General features: G+C 38.0%; 2 protein-coding genes across 7 annotated transcripts in view; both read left to right on the top strand.

Moving 5' to 3' along the window:
- Positions 1-17224, top strand: part of PIR (pirin) — a 108483-nt gene extending 91259 nt beyond the window's left edge. For all 6 annotated transcript variants that reach the window (XM_054544351.2, XM_002831412.4, XM_063721155.1 and 3 more), the window contains 3 exons: positions 4612-4694; positions 11785-11851; positions 16907-17224. In XM_054544351.2, coding sequence (XP_054400326.1) covers positions 4612-4694; positions 11785-11851; positions 16907-17019 — 263 coding nt within the window. In that variant the 3' untranslated portion in view covers positions 17020-17224. The remainder of the gene's footprint in view (positions 1-4611; positions 4695-11784; positions 11852-16906) is intronic.
- Positions 17225-17327: 103 nt separating this feature from the next.
- Positions 17328-20071, top strand: part of VEGFD (vascular endothelial growth factor D) — a 38804-nt gene continuing 36060 nt past the window's right edge. The window contains exon 1 of the mRNA XM_024240732.2: positions 17328-18173. Within this exon, the coding sequence (XP_024096500.1) occupies positions 18084-18173 (90 nt within the window). The 5' untranslated portion in view covers positions 17328-18083. The remainder of the gene's footprint in view (positions 18174-20071) is intronic.

Genomic DNA, 20071 nt, shown 5'->3' with positions numbered 1-20071 from the left:
TGCACCACCACACCTAAAAATGTTTTGTACAGACGGGGTCTCCCTATGTTGCCCAGGCTGGTCTTGAACTCCTGGGCTCAAGCAATCCTCCTGCCTTGGCCTCCCAAATTGCTACAGGAGTATTTCTAAACATTTACAAACAAATACACATTTATGCTTTAATTTAAAATAAAATGTTTGAGGCAGTTTGACTGTCTTTTTCAATTAACAATCTCAATTGCATCAGATAAGAAGGCTTCAACTATACACATAAAATTGATAATATCAAACCTATGATAGAAGTACTAGAGTGTATAGAACAGAGGATAAATAGGACAGCAATTCTTATAAATAGAAAAAAAGGAAAAGAAAAATTGGCATTTGCAGAAAAGTTGTACAGCAATTAATCAGACACTGAAGATGCAGCACTAACTTTAAAATAGGTTTTAAAGTATTTCGCCCTTTTATGACTATTTAGGCAAAAAAATTGCAATTAAATTGTTTTCAGTTAATTTTTTCCTTAACTGTGCTATTAGATTTAACATTCTTGGCAGTGATTCCCAATGGAAACTATTTGTTATCTGATTTGGGTCTATTTATAATTGAAAGTAGTCAGAAACAATAAGATATGTTTTTTGAGACTTATTTTAGGTTCAGGAGATAACCAGATGGGTGAATAATATAAAAATGATCTGGAAATAAAGATAGAATCAATCTTTGCTTTCTGTGACCGTGACCCTGTTTTAAACATTTCATGTAATAATACAGAAGCTAAAAGTACACTTGCAGTTATTATTAACCTGGAACCCTGACTCCAGTGTCTATAAGAAAGGTTTACCTTGGTTAGGCGCAGTGGCTCATGCCTGTAATCCCAGCACTTGGGGAGACCGAGGTGGGAGGATTGCTTGAGCCCAGGAGTTTGAGACCAGCCTGGGCAACATGATAAGATCCTGCCTCTACCAAAAAAAATTTTTTTAACTAGCTGGGCATGGTAGTGCATGCCTGTGGTCCCAGCTACTTGGGAGGTTGAGGTGGGAGGATCAATTAAGCCGCAGAGGTTGAGGCTGCAGTGAGCTGTGATTACACCACTGCACTTCAGACTTGGCAACAGAGTAAGACTCTGTCTCAAAAGAAAATAAATAAATAAAAATAAAGATTTACAGCAGGGCGCAGTGGCTCACACCTGTAATCCCAGCACTTTGGGAGATCAAGGGGGGCAGATCACGAGGTCAGGAGATCGAGACCATCCTGGCTAACATGGTGAAACCCCATCTCTACTAAAAATACAAAAAATTAGCCGGGCTTGGTGGCACGTGCCTGTAGTCCCAGCTACTCAGGAGGCTGAGGCAGAATAATCGCGGGAGGCAGAGGTTGCAGTGAGCTGAGGTTGCGCCACTGTACTCCAGTCTGGGCGACAGAGAGAGACTCTGTCTCAAAAATAAATAAATAAATAAATATTTACCTCAGAGTGGAGCATTTCAAATGACCTCTTTAGTATCAACACTGAGATTGCAAAGAGAATGGGCAGAAATTGCATCCCACATACGATTAGAGTTAGAGCCCTTTAGACAAGCTAAACTCTTTGTTGCTGAATTAAGATTTCCTCACAGACCAATGAACACCATAGTCAAGCAAGCTCCCCTGATAGGGGGCGCAGAGAAATACCAATTCAGCATTATTTTTGAGCACTCTTTTGCCAGCTCACTCCATTAAAACATAGCGAAGGGGTTTATAAACTGTTTTGGTTTATGTATCATGAAACATCCTACATGACAAAATTATGGGCCAGGAGTGGATCACGTGGGTAATGGGTGTTATATATGAATTAGTTGAAGATAAAGACATGTTTCATTGCTCCCAGGGGATCTCAGTAAAGCACACTTAATAAAATGCTGCTCTGTATCACAGTTAAAAATATTACTCAACTCTAAATGAGATTTTTTTAAACTCCCAGACCTCTCTTTTATTGCCAAATCCCTGCATAAGTGGAAAATCAGTGGAGTTCTATCATTTGTTTCCACGACGTTTGTTGACCTAAATCTTTGATGGAGGAGAAACCTTTAGTATTATGCTGGGGCTGGCTCTTGCTAGTTTGCAGGAGCTGATTGTGTGCCTTCCCTGGCCTCACATTAGTAGGTTGAAATTGGCCACAGTGGGAGTATTTACACCACAGATATTGGCACACACTTACAAATCAGGTTAGTTCTCCCCTTTACTCCTGAAAGCCAACTGTTAAACATTATCCAGCACACTACTTCCTCTGAGACAGAAGTTGTTAATCTTTTTACTGCCATGGACCTTTCTGACATCTGCCAAGCCTCCTGCCTCCTCAAATAATGTTTTTAAAGTCAGTGCAGTTATGAAAATGTTAAAAGAACAGGTTTAGGATATAGCTATATGTGTGCTTCTTTAATGACATTTGACATAACATGATCTAGTAGCAGGCCTGCCCAAAATTTTAAGTAATAATTAACAGAAACTATATTTTGAGATATCTACAAAACCATAATGTGATATGAAAATATCTATGATGTCTGCTGCAGACAAAGTCATCAGCCCAGCTAATACTACTGTGGCTTGTTGGCTACATTCATGATTGAAGGAAAACATACGTTTCAATTTAGGTGTTAGTGAAAGTAAACATGTAATTTATCTCCTATCGAAGTCCACCCATGCCCTGAATTGTATCCATGGACCCCCTTGGGAGGACATTGACTCCACGTTAAGAACTCCTGCTCTGTTAGAATCCTATTTCATGTGTGCAAGCATCAGAATGAACCCTGCTGCCTCATACTGGTTATTTCCAAAGTGGACGTGAGAAGGTCTTCTCTAGAAAATATGGTTGTTTGGACTCCAACCAATATGTCCAAAATTCACAAATTATGTTTCTGTTTACATAATAATTGCTCAAGCTATTGTTTTCATTTAAATAAGCATTTCCTTATTGATTATTCAGCTCCAACTTGTCACGTGAATGCCCTTATTTACATCCCAAAAGGGCATGCAGATGTATCTCCCAAGACATTTTATGGGCTGCTCATTCAATTTGAAATCTTCTCTCTCTTGCCCATTAACGTATCGGGGTTTTTCCCAACTGAAAGACCTAGTCCAAATCTCACCCCCTCTCTACAGCCTTCTGTGGTGCACTTTGGCCTCTCCAATCTGTAGCCTCCTCTTGCAGAACCACTCTTGCAATCTTCAAGTCACTACATTCTTCTGCTCCTAGTGAGAATCATGTTAGACTTTTCTCTCTCCAACTGTTGCCAAATCCTTTAGATTTCTTTTTCAACTCCACCTGTCAAATCCATCCCTATCTTTCTGTTGCCACTTTCTCAATTCAGAGTGTAATTCATTTTCACTTAGACTGTTACAGCAAACTCCTAACAGGTCATCCTAACTTCAGTGTTGTCCCCTCCAATTCACTCCACATTCTGCCATCAGAGTGATTTCTCCAAGACACAGATCTGGTAATTTCACGCACACACACACACACACACCCTCCTCAAGGGCTGTCAATTTTATACAGATAAACATGGGTTTAAAGGCTTTCCCTGATCTGAAGACAGCTTACGTTTCCATCGTTCTTCCCAAAAGACTGTTCCAGGAATGGTAGAATTTTCACTGCACTCTTTTCTCTTGTCTAGAATGCCCTTCTCCCCAGATTTGCCTCTTGTGGTTTATCTAATCCTACAGAGCTCTGTTCAAGTCTTACCTCCTCCACAACAAATATCTGTGGTCCCTAGACCTGCACAAGCCCCCATCACCCCTGTTCTCTTATTGAACTTTGCTTATGAATTTATCGTTGCCTTTAAGAGACACTTTCATTTGTATTATTTTATTTGTAAACCTCAGTATAGAAGAGATGGAAATTTATCTATCCTGAATATTCCCACAACATTTAGAACAGGGTCTTTTTTTTATACTTTAAGTTCTAGGGTACATGTGCACAACGTGCAGGTTTGTTACATAGGTATACATGTGCCATGTTGGTGTGCTGCACCCATTAACTCATCATTTACGTTAGGTATATCTCCTAATGCTATCCCTCCCCCCTCCCCCTACCCCAGGGTCTTATTCAGAGTTCAATAGCTATTATTCAATAGCTATCCAATTTACTTATTTTTCAGTTGAATTATTCTCTGATTATTTTGTGTGTATAGATTTAGTTTGCTCCAATGGGATTTTGAATTATTTCTATGAAAGGAATCTACTTTGCATGTCTCTGTATTGTCCCATAGTACTAGGCAATTGTAGGTACTCAATTAATACTTGTGGAAATGAATTAATTATGGCATTTGATAATTTTTCTAACTATTCTTAATTCTTATAAAGTTTATAATTTACCTAAGGAAACATGAGCACATAATGCCAAGGACTTTGCTTATCAATTAAAGTGTAAATGGAAACACAACGCAGGATTCATCTCCTTGTCCTTTTTCAAAATTGAAAACAAACTAGTTTCAGGCTTTAATAATAGCAAATATAATTAACCAAGAGATTCAAGAAAATTACTAAGTCTGTTATTTCTCAAATTAAAATAAATGTTGTTCTGCTATATAGTTAACCAAGTAAGTAACCATATAACAAATGTACTATAATAGGTATTAAATTAGTGGGTCATTGGCTTTTTAGGGCCCGATGATGCACAACAAAAAATAGAACCTCATCACACAGCAGTGCTTGGAGAAGGTGACAGTGTCCAGGTGGAGAACAAGGTAAGTGTGTTATTTTCCTTCAACTTTCTTAACATGTACTTTCTACTGGTTTCCAAGAAAATGCCTAAATGTTGTGGATAACTGAAAGTTTTTCTCTCTTCCTTGGAGAAGAAATTATACCAGAAGTTTATCATGTCTTTTCATTAATTTCTGCTATTTCTATGGGTTTATTTTAAAGTTTTATCTTTATTGATTCTTTATCTTCAGAAATCATATAAAGTCCCTATTGTTTACTCCTGGAAATTTGAATCTGGAAGCAACACATCTTTGTTGTCTCTTAATTTTCTTTCTTTATACAATTGATTTATTTTGTTTTTAGCATAAGTGAAAATAGATCAGCCCTATAGAAGTAGAAATATGAATCTACATGCATACTCACATAGAGCCCTTTGAAAAGAATCCCCACTTTGGCAGGGCGCGGTGGCTCACGTCTGTAATCGCAGCACTTTGGGAGGCCGAGGCGGGTGGATCACGAGGTCAGGAAATCGAGACCATCCTGGGTAACACGGTGAAATCCCGTCTCCACTAAAAATACAAAAAATTAGCCAGGCATGGTGGCGGGCGCCTGTGGTCCCAACTACTCGGGAGGCTGAGGCAGGAGAATGGCGTGAACCCGGGAGACGGAGCTTGCAGTGAGCCGAGATCACGCCACTGCACTCCAGCCTGGGCGACAGAGTGAGACTCCGTCTCAAAAAAAAAAAAAAAAAAGAAAAAGAAAAAGAAAAGAATCCCCACTTTGAACTGAGAGGAAGATAGGATGCATTTCATAGTCTTTTTGTGATGAATCCCTGCTCTTTAAGTAAAGTTTCTGATATTTTAGGAGTCTTGGGAGGTTTTTAATTCCCAAGTTTCCAAGTTTCTTTCTCATGTCTATTTAATTCCCTTGAGTAATTGAATCACCATGTTGTGAGTCTGTTTAGTCAATCTGACTGCTTTATGTCATTCTTATAAAGACAATTGAGGAGAAAATTGTGCAAAAGCTCCTGAAAAAAACAAACTTTGAAAACTATTTCAGTGTGTGGATGACTAGTGCCGAGGCAGTCTGACTGACTTCTGGCCTTCTGATCCTGCCTGTTGTTATAGAACACAGTGGATTTGAAGAGTTATTAGATCTTAGCCCACTTTTCTGGCAGCAATCTACTGCAGCACCACCATGAACTGTGAGGTAAACGGAAGAAAAACCTCATGAGCACTAGAAAAATGCATATGTCAGGGTCAGTGCCCTTTAATATTAGACTCAGCCATATGAAACTGCCACTTTTGACCTACAAAAATGTCTATTGTATATCTTTCAATCCAATATAGGAAAGAGGCATGAAAGCTACACATAGGCCAGAACCTACTGATATCAGAGTGGTTTGTCACATTATCTAGCTTAACTTGGCAACCTCAGTTCTTCCTATAATACACAGAGAGCACATTGCAGATAAGGAGTTGGAAGCTAAAACAGAACACCAGAAAGAAGTGATGAAGGGAGTCAGAAGAACAGGTGCAGCCAACATAGAAAAGAGTCAGCTAAAACCATCAATTCACTGGCAAGCAGCACTCCTGGCTCCAGTGGCATCATTCTATTATGTGCAATTCTGTAATTGTTGCTGTGTATAAGCGTAGCCCGAGCCATCAAAACCTTAGAAAGATTTCTATGAAAAAATTGATATTAAAAAATCAGCATTTAAAGGCAGCATGTGTCACTTATATCCACACAATAGTAGAAAGTCCCCTTTAGATTACAGCAGAAAAGAAATTCTGAAGGTTTGAATCTTGGCTTTACTACTTGTTAGCTGTTGTGACTTTGGACACGTTTGTAAAGCCCTCTGAGCTTCAGTTTCTTTGTCTGCAAAATTAAAATAATACTACCAACTGCAAGTGATTGTTAGAAAGAATATTTGAGATTACGTATATTACAAGTCTACTCCAGATTGAGCATGGGGGTCAGTAAATTATGTCCAATAGGCCAAATCCAAACCTTTTTCATAAAGTTTTATTGGACCACAGCCACACCCATTCATTTCCATATTGTCTATAGGTTCTTTCATCCAGTAACAGTGGAATTGAGTAGTTGTGACAAATAAAGCCTAAAACTCTCTGGCCCTTTACAGAAAAAGTTTGGTTTACTACGTTGTAGATGCTCAATAATGGTAACTGGAAAGTTTATGTATCCAAATATCTAATTTGATAGTCATACCACATACATGTTACCTAATAAGGATTTATACAGTAGACCTGAAGGCTTAGGGCATGTAACAGTTCCTACAGGTAGAAGAAGGCTCCAAGAGACCCTGACTCACTCATGCTCCAAGCCAGTGTTATCCTCACTTGGACCTAGCATTAGCCTGAGGATTTGATAAAGAAGGAAGATGTGACTGCCCAGTGCTGCGCCAATCCCATTTCCACTAAACTGTGGTCAAGAATGAGAAGCTGATTTTTTGCCTGGCTTTTTTTCTGGCTCTGTTCTTCCTGCACTTTTACTACTCCTCCTTTCTGTGTTCTCCACCATCACACCCATTTGACTACTGGTTGACCAGTAGTATGGGCAGTATCTCCTATAGTGGCCAATCTCCAGGACAGGAGAGGAGGACAAGGAAGGGATGATGCAAAAGACTACAGCTTCTTTCTGCCCCAGGTTTCCCTGTTCCATCTTAGAACTTTTTCAGAGTTCTTAGAGATTGGAATCAACTCCAGACTACTCTGGACATTTAATCCTGGGCTGGTACCAGTCATCCCAGAATAGCTTCTGTTTCAAGGGCTAAGGCTTCCTGTGCTGCTTTGACCTACTGATGGTACTCTGGACTTTCTCTTAAGATGATGGTTGCCCTGATGGCTCCACGATCAGGAGTACAAGAGTTTGATATGAAAGGCTTCATCTCACCCTTAGGCTTATGTTTATAGTGGTGTACTATTGAGAAGGTCTTAAGCCTCATGGATTAGCAAACTCACCCGTAGTGGACCAAGGAAGACAATCAATACCTCACTGGCTGTCATCAAAGCCATACTTCACTGTAACAGTGCTTTTTAACTGGCACTATTCATGGAAAACTCATTAATATAATAAAGATTAACATTTGACTATATATAGCATTTGATCAAAATAAACATTGAAAGACAGAAATAAAACAAAACATCCTGTTAAAACTAGAGAAAACTTTTTTGCTTGTTTATGTGTAAAAGTTCATGATGAAATAAACCACTAAATTTTTAAGCTGATAACAGTTACTTGTTTGATCTTTTCATTGGCCCAAGAAGTATAAACAATGAAGTCTGGTAGGAACAAATGCATGCAATAAGTCACGCTAAAGCACAGTTTCTTTCTGGTAATTTTTTTCAGGTAATATATCACTATAATCAATGTTATTGATGCAAAAACATGCCCTTTGATCAGCAGTCCCCAACCTTTTTGGCATCAGGGACCAATTTCCTGGAAGACAATTTTTCCTCAGACGGGGGTGGCTGGGAATGGTTTGGGGATGCTTCAAGTGCATTACCTTTATTGTGTACTTTATTTCTATTATTATTACATTGTAATATATAATGAAATAATTCTATAACTCACCATAATGTAGAATCAGTAGGAGCCCTGAATTTGTTTTCCTGCAACTAGATGGTCCCATCCGGGGGTGATGGGAGACAGTGACAGATCATTAGGTATTGGATTCTTATAAGGAGTTTGCAAACTAGATCCCTCACATGTGCAGTTCACAACAGGGTTTGTGCTCCTATGAGAATCCAGCACCACTGCTGATCTGACAGGAGGCAGAGCTGGGGTGGTAATTCGGGCAATGGGGAGTGGCTGTACATACAGATGAAGCTTCACTACCTCACCTGCCACTCACCTGTTGTGCAGCCCAGTTCCTAACAGACCACCAATTGGTACTGGTCCATGGCCTGGGAGTTGGGGACCCCTGCCTTAGATTCATACTCAGAGTCCTACTGCCATCTTGAGCTTTATATTTATAGTTGATCAAACTAAGTAGCTACTCATAGTTTAGAAGTTATCAACATATTAAGGGAACCATAAAACTTTCATCTGGGCTTTGGTTATTTATTGTTGGTATCAGCAGAACTCGAGACATATCTTGGCAAAAATACTTATGGAATAACAAGAGCAACTTAAAAAAGTAAATTATTAAGTAAACCCAGAAGAGCTTAACTCTGTACCAGAAACTCTGAGAAGGTGCACCAAAGTAAAAGACATGGTGCCAAAAGATGGTGAATGTTAGTTGGGATGAAGTAGTAAGTGGACCTCTGCTACTTTTATATGGGTTTTTAAAATCAAATCCCGTAAAGGCATTTAGAACCATGCAAGGACTTGGGTCTTAAATGAGTATTTAATTCTCTTGGCTTTTGCATGATTTTCATCATTTGACACCATCGACAAGGTCATCATAGACAAGGGCTTTTCAAGATAACAGCAACTGAGACTTTCAGCCACATCATCACTGTATTTTCTGGAATATCTGGAAAGATTATTAGATTTCACCAAAGAAGGCGAGTTAAGGAAAGAAAATGTCATCTAGGTTCATGTTTGCATATTTTGACAGCTAGTTGGGTTATGGATAAGTAAAGTGATGGTACATAAATAAATATAGGCCTTGCAATGGTTAAACAGAGACTTTTTAAAACGTAAAGAAGTGATCAAAACATCATAACTGAGTGGATGTATTAAATGACCCCAGCCCTGAGGTTGTAGGGAGTAAATCAAGACTTTTGAAGAAACCATTCTACCCTACAGTCCCATTTATTTTTTAAGTTGAAGGCAGGAAAGGGAAACAAATTTCAGTCATGTGAAATACAGTAGTTTTTATTAAATACATGGAATATTAAGGAATTAATTATTAATTTTATTGAATCCAGTAATAAATCTTCTGGAACTAGTAACATTATAATAATTTCTAATTAAAGGGCTTTGCATTAGAAGTATGATATAGTATAATATGGACTTACATATTTAGAAATATGCTATATTATTAGAATTGGGGTGAAGTTTCAAAAATTTTGAAGGCTTCATTTTAAAGTGCGTAATCATTTTGGCTTTGTTTATTGTTTTATTCTGAATAAGACATATCTAAAAGAAGCCTGAAAAGAGATATATAATGTTCAGTTATCTATTAGTGAGTAACCACGCTAAAATTTAGTGGCTTAAAATAACAATCATTTATTATTTCTCCATGTGGTGGGGAGTTCTAATGCCGGTTTCTCTGGGGTCACTCATGTGGCTGGCAGGCTGGGAGCTGGGCTCTGCTGGGGCTGTTGTTTAGAGATGCCTCAGTTCTGCTCTAGGTGGCCTCTCCATTTGGCTAGCTTGGGATTCCTCGCGAGAGGGCAGTCACAAGACAGCTTCCCAGAGCATTTGCATATGGGAGGAGCTGTGGAAATGAAGATAGAAAAGCAGAAGCTGGGGAATCAGAGAAGTCACCAACCAGTTAATCTGGAATGTCAAGCATATTCAGGCACTAAAATGAGGCCACAAAAGAAGTCTAGTGGAGAAGTCTGTAGTTCTGCAGCCTAGTGTCTAGGGATGGGGCTGCGGCCGCTCTTAGCAGAATTAGCAGTCAGCAAGAAGAGCTGGACATAGCATGCAGGAGGATGACGACAAGCTGAAGTCTAGCAGCACCTCTGACTACCTGTTACAACTAACCGCCACATTGTCTCAACTTAACTAAGTTACCAGGGCACAAAACATCACATATAAGTATATCTAAGTACATACGTAATTCACTTCTGATGGAACTACAGTTCTCCTTAATTTCAAATCAAACATCCATTTCTAATAAATAAAATTACTGAAAAGTGTATATATATATATGATATATGTATGATTTTGATAGATAGGACTCTTACAATTATAACATGTGAATTACTTAAAATACTTAGTTTTATATAATGAAATGATCTAATGATTGTTAAACCAGAAATGCATTTGATTACAAAACAATTCCCCAAACACAAACTTTAGAAAATATATATGTTTCCTTTTAACTTTTAAAATTAGCAAATTTTTGTAGCAATTTAAAAAAAATACAGAAAAGCATAAAGAAGAAAATAAAATTTGCTTTAATTCCCATTATTCAGAAATAATAAATGCTAACATTTTGGTATTTTTAAACCATAGTATATACATACCATTTTGTGATATTTACAAAACTTACAACACATTATGAACATTTTATTACACACTTAAATATTTGTTGAGAAAATGAATTTTAATGGCCACTTGGTAGTTTTTCTTATAAACATATAATTATTTAACCAACCCCTCATTTTTGGAGAAATGTTTTCAATTTCTGCTGTGATAAATAGTGCTACAATAGTGAAATTCCCTTACACTATATTGCTAAAACTGTCATTACTGGATCAGAGGACATTAGCAATATTGGGGGTTTTGAGTCATATTGTCAAATTGCTCTCTGGAAGGATTACTGCACCAATTGAAAATCTCCCAAACGATATATGAAAGTGTATTTTTCCCTGTATCCATACTAACACTGGATATTATGGTTAATATTTTTTCCAGTTTCAGGAAAAAAATTGAATCCTTAATTCTAAGCAAAAACTTTTAGAGACTTTAACGTAATAGGACCCTTTTGGAGGGAAATTTGCTTGAGCAGATGTCCCTTGGATTCTCTCTTTTTATAAGGTTCCATTTAGTGCAATATTTCTGGGGCATATTTTACATTATTAGTAATAATTTTCAAAAGTAATAAAATCTTATTTTGGATTTGCATAACTAATCTTCCCTTTTAAAAATTATATGGTTACTGAGAAATCATAAATCCCATGATAAGCCATTTAATCACATGGTTTGTCATGAAGATATTTCCAGTTAAAGAAATCTTAATTTAAGTTCTCCTTCTTAAATTTGAGAATGTTAATATTTTGGTGGCCTGGACTTATTCTTGAGTTCTACTTGCTACTAAACAACTTAAGAAATAAACATGTCTATACTGAGTGTTGCACAGAAAATATTTTTCAAAATTATATTCAGAATTAGGAACATCGCCTATTTGGCTAGCATGTCAATTTCAAGTTGTTCACAATTTGACCTTAGAAAATAAGCCTGCTTATTGTTTAATGTTTTCTTTGTTAACTTTAGGATCCCAAGAGAAGCCACTTTGTCTTAATTGCTGGGGAGCCATTAAGAGAACCAGTTGTCCAACATGGTAAGACCAAAATGACAATGATTTTCTTGGTTGATTTTCCTTTTCTTTGAAAACAATATACATGTATACTATTGTTGGGAAGAATAGCTGGGTTTTTTTGTCCTGTCTCTCCATCTATAAATCTGAGGATTGTTTAATTTTTCTGTCATCAGAGGGAAATATATATGTGATGTTTATTCATCTCTTTTTTTTTAAAGAAACATTTCTTAGATACCTATTATGTGTAGGATATTGAGTTTGGAACTGTGAGAAGAACAAAAATAGTATTTTTGTATTATGTCATAGGGAATTTTAACTTGAAAAAAGAGTCTGCAGTCTGTTGGGAACTTTAACATCCTTTTTATCTTTATCAAAAATAAAGGTGATTTCAATACTGTCCTGTAGTCTATTGCATTTATAGTAAAAAATATGAAACTCTTAAGAATAGTATTTTTAAGAAAATGGTTGTTATTTTTTGTTTATTTAAAAAAATGAGTAGAGGTAACTGATATAGCAGAAATAGTACTATACTTAGAGGCAGAAAATCCTGGCTTAAGTACCCATAACGATTACTTCAACTCTTTGGGTTTTGACTTCTTCATATCTTTGTTGTTTGATTAAATGAGGAACATCTAAAAGCAATTAAAACCCATTTTATTATTTAGATAAATGCTTACAAAACATATGTCCACTTCACCAATTATTAAATTCAACATGCATTAAAATCCCATTGCATTTCCCTGCCTTGCATGAATTCCCAGGTACACACAATGATTGCAGATAAACCCCAACTGCTCATGAATTTAAAGAACACGGACTGCTTTAAAAATATTCTTTTTTGTTCTACTAACTACTTCAGGGGGAACATTAAATTGTACCCTGCCTTGCCTGTAGCATTTGACAACCATTTTGTACGCATCCGATTTCCATTCCAAAGGTTTGTGGTTCTTGTTTCCTTTCTCTCAACTGAAAAGCACTGCAATATTATAGTTTGTTTTTTGGAAAAAGCCTTCAGACAAACTGAGTAGGGTCATAATCTTTATTCCTAGTAACTAACATTTAGGTGGGAAAAACATGTGTGAGATGGAAGTCTTATTTTAGGCAATCTCCTCTGTACCAATAATGAAAAGCAAGAGTCTAACTGAATTAGGTGACAGATCAAAGGAGTGGGACTGCTCAAAGCCACCCTACACTGGGGTCATGTGGATCCTCTCCCAGTGGCTTGGAACACAGGGACACTAGGTATGCCTGCACATACAAACTCAGAGTAATCAGACAAAATAAATATGTCCCTTGAAAGTTCAGTTACTGAGAAGCAAAGCATTTTGTTTTTGTTTTTTAACTTTTAAAAACTCAGAAATTTAAGTTTTTCTTTTACTTATGTGTGTTTAAAGGCAGCCACAACCATCTCTTGATTGGGCACTTGCACAGATCTTATGAATTAGCTAAGACCCTTTCTCCTCTTATCATCGTGTGTCCTTAATTGTTCATCCACAGATCAAGCACAGGAAGTCATAGAATGTTAGGATAGAAAATAACCTTAGCCATGATGTAGTCATGCCTCTTTTATAGATGAGGAAAATAAAATCCAGATATTTTATTTATTTGCTTAACAGATACTTGCATAGAATTTACTATTTCCTAGACATTGGTTAAAGCACTTTCCTAATGTTAATCCGTTTAACCTTCAAAACAACCCTCTGAGGTTGGTACTCTCATGCCCATTTTACAGATGAAGAAGCAGAAGGTCAAAGGTTCATTGGCTTACTCAAGGTCACATAGCTGGATTCACACTCAGGCTGTCTGTTTTCCAAACACCCTGCCCTTCTGCCTCTTACCATGCTGGTCGTCCATTGCTCTACCCTGTAGCTTCTCTAATGGAAAGCGATTGTTAGCAGTGGAGCTGGGACTCGAACCCTAGTCTCCTGACCCCATGTCTTATGTTCGCTCCACTATACCAAAGTTCTACATAACAAGAGGTTAGACACACCATTTTATACAAGAGGGGGGCTTCAGAGGCTTAATTAGAGAAGTGATGAAAGCTATAATTTGAAAGAGAACTATAGATAACTATCAAATAATTTTCTTGTTCACAACCCTTGTAGTTGATCAATTTAAGAACACGCTTTCTGGATTCAGTTTTCTCCTTGAAGATTTGAGGAGATAAGCTTCATCAGTTAGCTTTAGGGGACTCCAAGCTTCCAATGCTTCCCTGTATAACAGAGGTTTTACTTGTTTCCTAAAGTGTGGTCCATGGACCAGCAGTATCAGCATCACTTGGGAGATAGTTAGAAATGCAGAATCTCAGGCCTCACTCCAGACCTCCTGAATCAGAATCTGCATTTTAATAAGATTCCCAGCTGATTCATGTGCACATTATAAATTGAGAAACATGACAGACTACCCCAGAAAGTGTCAAAATGGAAGCCTAGAAGCACACCATTCTTACAGAAAATAGTTGGGGGATGGGAGTACTGCTCCACAAGTCCCAACCATAGCAAAATTATGAGGCACAAGAATTTGGTCCTTGACTCAGTACCTGCTCCCATCTTCCAAGTTGCATTTCCCTTTCCACTGCGTGTCCTTTAAAAAGTTGGCTTCCCCAGGGTACCCTCTTGGGTTTATTGTTTATTCTGCATATGTTAACTCTCTTTTTCTTTCCTACTCGATATAGTCCAAACCTCCATTTCCAGATGAAATTTCTCTCATGAGCTCCAGATCCATAGTTTCAACAATGTACCAAAAACCTCTGCTTGGGAAACCACTTTATTGTCTCTAGTACCTCTATGTTAAAATACTCAGAACTGGGCCGGGCGCAGTGGCTCATGCCTGTAATCCCAGCACTTTGGGAGGTCGAGGCTGGCGGATCACTTGAGGTCAGGAGTTTGAGACCAGCCTCGCCAACATGGTGAAAACCCATCTCTACTAAAAATACAAAAATTTAGCCGGACATGGTGGTGCGTGCCTGTAATCCCAGCTACTGGGGAGGCTGAGGTGTGAGAATTACTTGAACCCGGGAGGCGGAGGTTGCAGTGAGCCAAGATCGCACCACTCACCACTGCACTCCAGCCTGGGTGACAGAGCAAGACTCGGTCTCAAAAAAAAAAAAAAAGAGAAAAGAAAAGAAAAGAAAAACAAAACAAAAATATCCAGAACCAAACACCTTGCTCCATCCAAAGCCTCCCATGTCCTGTATCTCAAATACCCTTAACAATTCCACCATTGACTCAGCCTCCCAAATTAGACACCTGCTCTTCTACCCTGATGCCAAAGTCTTCTTTAAAAATTATAAATCATATTATATTACTCCCTACTTAACCTTACAGTGATTCATAATCACCTGCAAAAGTAGGTCCAAACTTCTTCCTGTAGATTGCATCCAAAGCCCAGAAGGGTCTGGTTTCTTCCTATATTTCAGATCGCCATTTTTTCCCCCTTTGATCCCTCCTTCCACCACTGTACCCCTATCCCCTCCAGTATTCCTCCAGCATACTAAGCCTGAACATGCCTTTCCTCCATGTATGACTGCTCAAACATCACTCCCTCTGTGAATCCTTTCTTGGATTTCTCCTCCTCCCCCTTTCTGTGTTGATTTTATAGTTTTTACACTTTTATCCTTCCATATTTCAAACAGTTTTGTAATGATTTCTTTTCATATCTGTGTGATAGATTTGAGTCCTTGAGGAGAGGGAGTCTGCCATTTATTTGTCTTTCATCTGTATGTCTCTAGCTTCTAGCACAATGTCTGTCATTTAATGGGCATTCAATACGTAATAGATAGGTAATTGAATGAATGGATTTAGATGCCTGGGTGTTTTCTTTCTACTTGTATTCTATTCCCCACATCCTCTCCAAAGATTTCAGTATCATCAAGACATATTATCCTGTGTCTTCCTTCTGAAGATTTAAATTATAGTGATCACCAAATCCATGTTGATATGATAACAATGGTTAAGAAGTTTGAATATGTTATTTTCTCTAAGCAATACAGTTATATATTAATCAGACTCTCCCAGAGAAAGCCCCTTAGAGCAGGCAGTTCCATAAAAGGAATGTCAGGAACTTCTGCAGGCTGGATGAGGACATACACTGAGAGAACAAGTCTGTCAACTGCTCTAACGACAGTGTCAATGCCACATAAAAGCTGGCCTTGTTCATCTAGCAGATCATGGGGTTGAGACAGTCCAGTGCCTCTCTGCCCCTACAATATATGAAGAAAGGGGAAGAAACACACATTGCCTCCTGGTAGATTAGGGGAGGAATTCTTGTACATTTTTAGCAAAATCTGAGTTCAGACCCAGCAATTAGACAAAAGGGTCAGCAAACTATGGTCCATGGGCTACATCTGCCCACTGCATGTTTTTGTAAATGAAGTTTTATTGGGACACAGCCATACCTATTCACTTTTGCATTATCTATGGCTGCTTTTGCACTTTGATGAAAGAGTTGAGTAGTTGAGACAGACACTGTTTGACCCACAAAATCTAAAATACATACTATCTAGCCCTTCCTAGCAAACATTTGCCAACCCCGAGAAAACTTTTTAAAAAATGATGCTTTTTGACTTGAAATTTTTATAATCTTCTGTTTATTGTCAATAGGTGCTGCTAATTTTCAAAAAATGACTTAGAATCCTCAAATAAGTGTACAGCCTTATATGCTGCTTAGACACCAAAGCTATGATAAGATTTGTCAGTTCTTTGTATCAGATGGGTTCAATTCTTGACATCAGCTAATGTCATAAAAATAACTACAAAAATGGTTGTAATAGAACCAAATCTAAGACTCTTTTTAATAAAAAAGATCACCATTGCTGGTGAGAAACCTATACTGAATGGGTGAGATGCCATTGCATTTATCTGAAGTTTTGTCTTTATAATCAATAATCATACACAATCCTAGTCAAGAAACTCATCTTATAGTCCTTGGGGATTGAACACTGTGAAAATAAACTTTTACTCTTCGGATGTGCTTGGATTTTGTTTTAAATTAAGAACTACAGAAATATATATCATTTCTAGTGGTAGAGGAAAATATTGCCACCCAGAACTTTCTGAATGTCTCTTTCTGCCCTAGGTCCATTTGTGATGAACACCAATGAAGAGATTTCTCAAGCCATTCTTGATTTCAGAAACGCAAAAAATGGATTTGAAAGGGCCAAAACCTGGAAATCAAAGATTGGGAACTAGTGGAAAGCAGAAGAGCAGGTCTTGATGTGTCCTAGAATTTTGCCATTTGTGAGATTGAGCCATTGAAGGCATTCCATTTCTAAAGCTTATTTAGCCGGTGCTTCTAAAGAATTCCGCACTAAAGTGATAACATGGTTTTTGTAACAATAAATGTAGGATATTTCCTGGCACATGCAAATAAACCTAATCATTGTTTCTTTAAAAATCGGTGTTTTTCATTTGAAATACCTAAGTTACTAAGCTTCTGTTTAAAAAGTCGTTTTGTGTATGTTTGCCTTTTTTTGCATGTATGGATGGATGTTTTTATTATTTTTGTGCATGTGCAGGTTTTAAAAATCATATTTGATTGCTTTCTGTGTGTCATTGGCAGCAGATGCATGAGCATCTGAGGTCCCTTCTTAAGCAATCCTACTGAGATACAAAGGTCAAAGCTATGTGCTGGGGTTTCATGTTACAGGTTATCTGCTTTAAAATAACGGCAGCCCTGAACATTTGAGTCAGTTCTTAAAACTGCCCTGCTATTGGTAGGGACGCAACAGGATTACAGCCAAGACTTCTCTGCATTTTCTGCCAAAATCTGTGTCAGATTTAAGACACATGCTTCTGCAAGCTTCCATGAAGGTTGTACAAAAAAGTTTCAATCCAGAGTTGGGTTCCAGCTTTCTGTAGCTGTAAGCATTGGTGGCCACACCACCTCCTTACAAAGCAACTAGAACCTGCGGCATACGGTGGAGAGATTTTTTTTAATTTTCTGGACATGAAGTAAATTTAGAGTGCTTTCTAATTTCAGGTAGAAGACATGTCCACCTTCTGATTATTTTTGGAGCATGAGAACATTTTAATTTTTTTCATCTCTCTCTCCCCACCCCTAAGATTGTGCAAAAAAAGCGTACCTTGCCTAATTGAAATAATTTCGTTGGATTTTGATCAGAACTGATTATTTGGTTTTCTATGTGAAGTTTTGAGGTTTCAAACTTTCCTTCTGGAGAATGCCTTTTGAAACAATTTTCTCTAGCTGCCTGATGTCAACTGCTTAGTAATCAGTGGATATTGAAATATTCAAAATGTACAGAGAGTGGGTAGTGGTGAATATTTTCATGATGTTGTACGTCCAGCTGGTGCAGGGCTCCAGTAATGAACATGGACCAGTGAAGGTAGGTGAGCTCAATTTTTAATGTGATGAAGTTCTTTTTATTGGCTCATACAGAGGACTTTCTTTGCCCTCACTATTTTTGAAACAATATAAAAATGCAGAACCATCCTAGTAGTGGACTGGACAGGATATATCGTGCATTTATTGGTGACTATTCTGTTTCTTAGTCTTATTAAACTTCTGGCCATGAGTATTTGAAAATGCTGGGGTGGGGGTTGGTTGTTTTTTGAAGTTATGGTAGAACATGAGCAGTCCGGAATCTTTTTGGATGGAGCAGTTTCTCCTCGGTTGCATATGCAGATGGCACAGTGGTTTTTTAATGAAACATTGATTTGTTTTTATGACTGATAACTTTGTGGGCCATTTATTTTCAGGTCTTTGTGAGCAGCAGAGGTTAGTTTATTCGTTTGGTAAATTGAAAATTGCAGTGCTTTCTATGAACATTTTCTATCTGCTGTTGCAAATTACCAATTGCTGCCATCCAGAAAAATGTTTTCTCAGAGAGTGTTTGGTTTTTTCGCTTCTTGAAAGGTGTAAAATTCAACACTAATCAAATCTTTGGTTCTATGAGCAAGCGTCAAATAGAGCTTAACGAACTGAGAGTAATGCAAAAAATTAACCAGAATGTTGCTGACTGCTGGAACAATACTTAGCCCAATTTTATGCATTTCATAGATTATATATATTTTAAGCTTCTATTTTGAAAATGATTCGAATGTAATTGTTTTGACTGAAGTGGTGCTAAATCATTATTGATTTAGGAACTTCTGGCCTTGAAAAGAATTAAATGTGAGTTTGAGTTTTTGTAGCTGTTGTTTAGGACATGCATTTTCAACAGGGGTGATATCGCCCCCAGCAGGGGAAAATTGGTTCGTGGAGGGATGAAAAAGTTTTACTCTTGATACATCACGCACAGACGTACATAGAGTACATATGGTATGTATTTTAAAATACGTTATACATTCAAATTTCATAGGGGAAAAATGTCTTCAAGGGCTCCTGGCTGGCGTTGGTGGCCTGGCGAGGGTGGGGGTTGATATTTAAAAATGTTGAACACTGAGCTGGAGGTGAGTAGGAAGTCACCTTATCTGGCAGCCAGCAGTTTTCTGACTTTTCAAATTCCAAATTTACATGGGAGAAATCACAGTGTTCGGCTCCATTTTACTGCCACCAGCCTTGATATTGGATCTCAAGGCCAGATTGTAGGTAAATGGGAATCTGATTGTAAGCATAGGTAACAGGAGAAAACAGTCTGACTTGTTTGAAGCAAGTAAGACTTTTCAGACTGTCCAGCTTTTTCGTAAGTTCATAAGACGGAAATCCTTTAGATGTGCTGGGCTCCTCCAGTTTTAAAATATTTCCATTTTCCTTGTAAAACATCACTTTATCTGATGGTATAATAAAGGAGACTCTGAATTGTTGGACATAAGTCATATTCTTTAGGTTGCTCAGCTCTTTTAAAGAGCACAGCACCAAGAATGTCTCAGGTGTCCTGGGCACTGTGAAGTTTTATTTATTTATTTATTTGTTTATTTATTTATTTATTTGAGACGGAGTCTCGCTCTGTCACCCAGGCTGGAGTGCAGTGATGCAATCTCAGCTCACTGCAACCTCTGCCTCCCGGGTTCAAGCGATTCTCCTGCCTCAGCCTCTCGAGTAGCTGGGATTACAGGCACGTGCCACCATGCCGGGCTAAGTTTTTGTATTTTTAGTAGAGACAGGGTTTCACTGTGTTAGCCAGAATGGTCTCAATCTCCTGACCTCATGATCTGCCCGCCTTGGCCTCCCAAAGTGCTGGGATTACAGGCGTGAGCCACCGCGCCCGGCTGGCACTGCGAAGTTTTAAATGCTTTGAATGTACTGTTAATATATAAATTTGTTGAATGGAGCAACGAAAGA

The sequence above is a fragment of the Pongo abelii genome, chromosome X (assembly GCF_028885655.2).
Source record: "Pongo abelii isolate AG06213 chromosome X, NHGRI_mPonAbe1-v2.0_pri, whole genome shotgun sequence".
Classification (NCBI taxonomy): domain Eukaryota; kingdom Metazoa; phylum Chordata; class Mammalia; order Primates; family Hominidae; genus Pongo; species Pongo abelii.
Note: the sequence above shows the minus strand (reverse complement) of the source record. Positions and strands in the feature narration are given on the sequence as shown.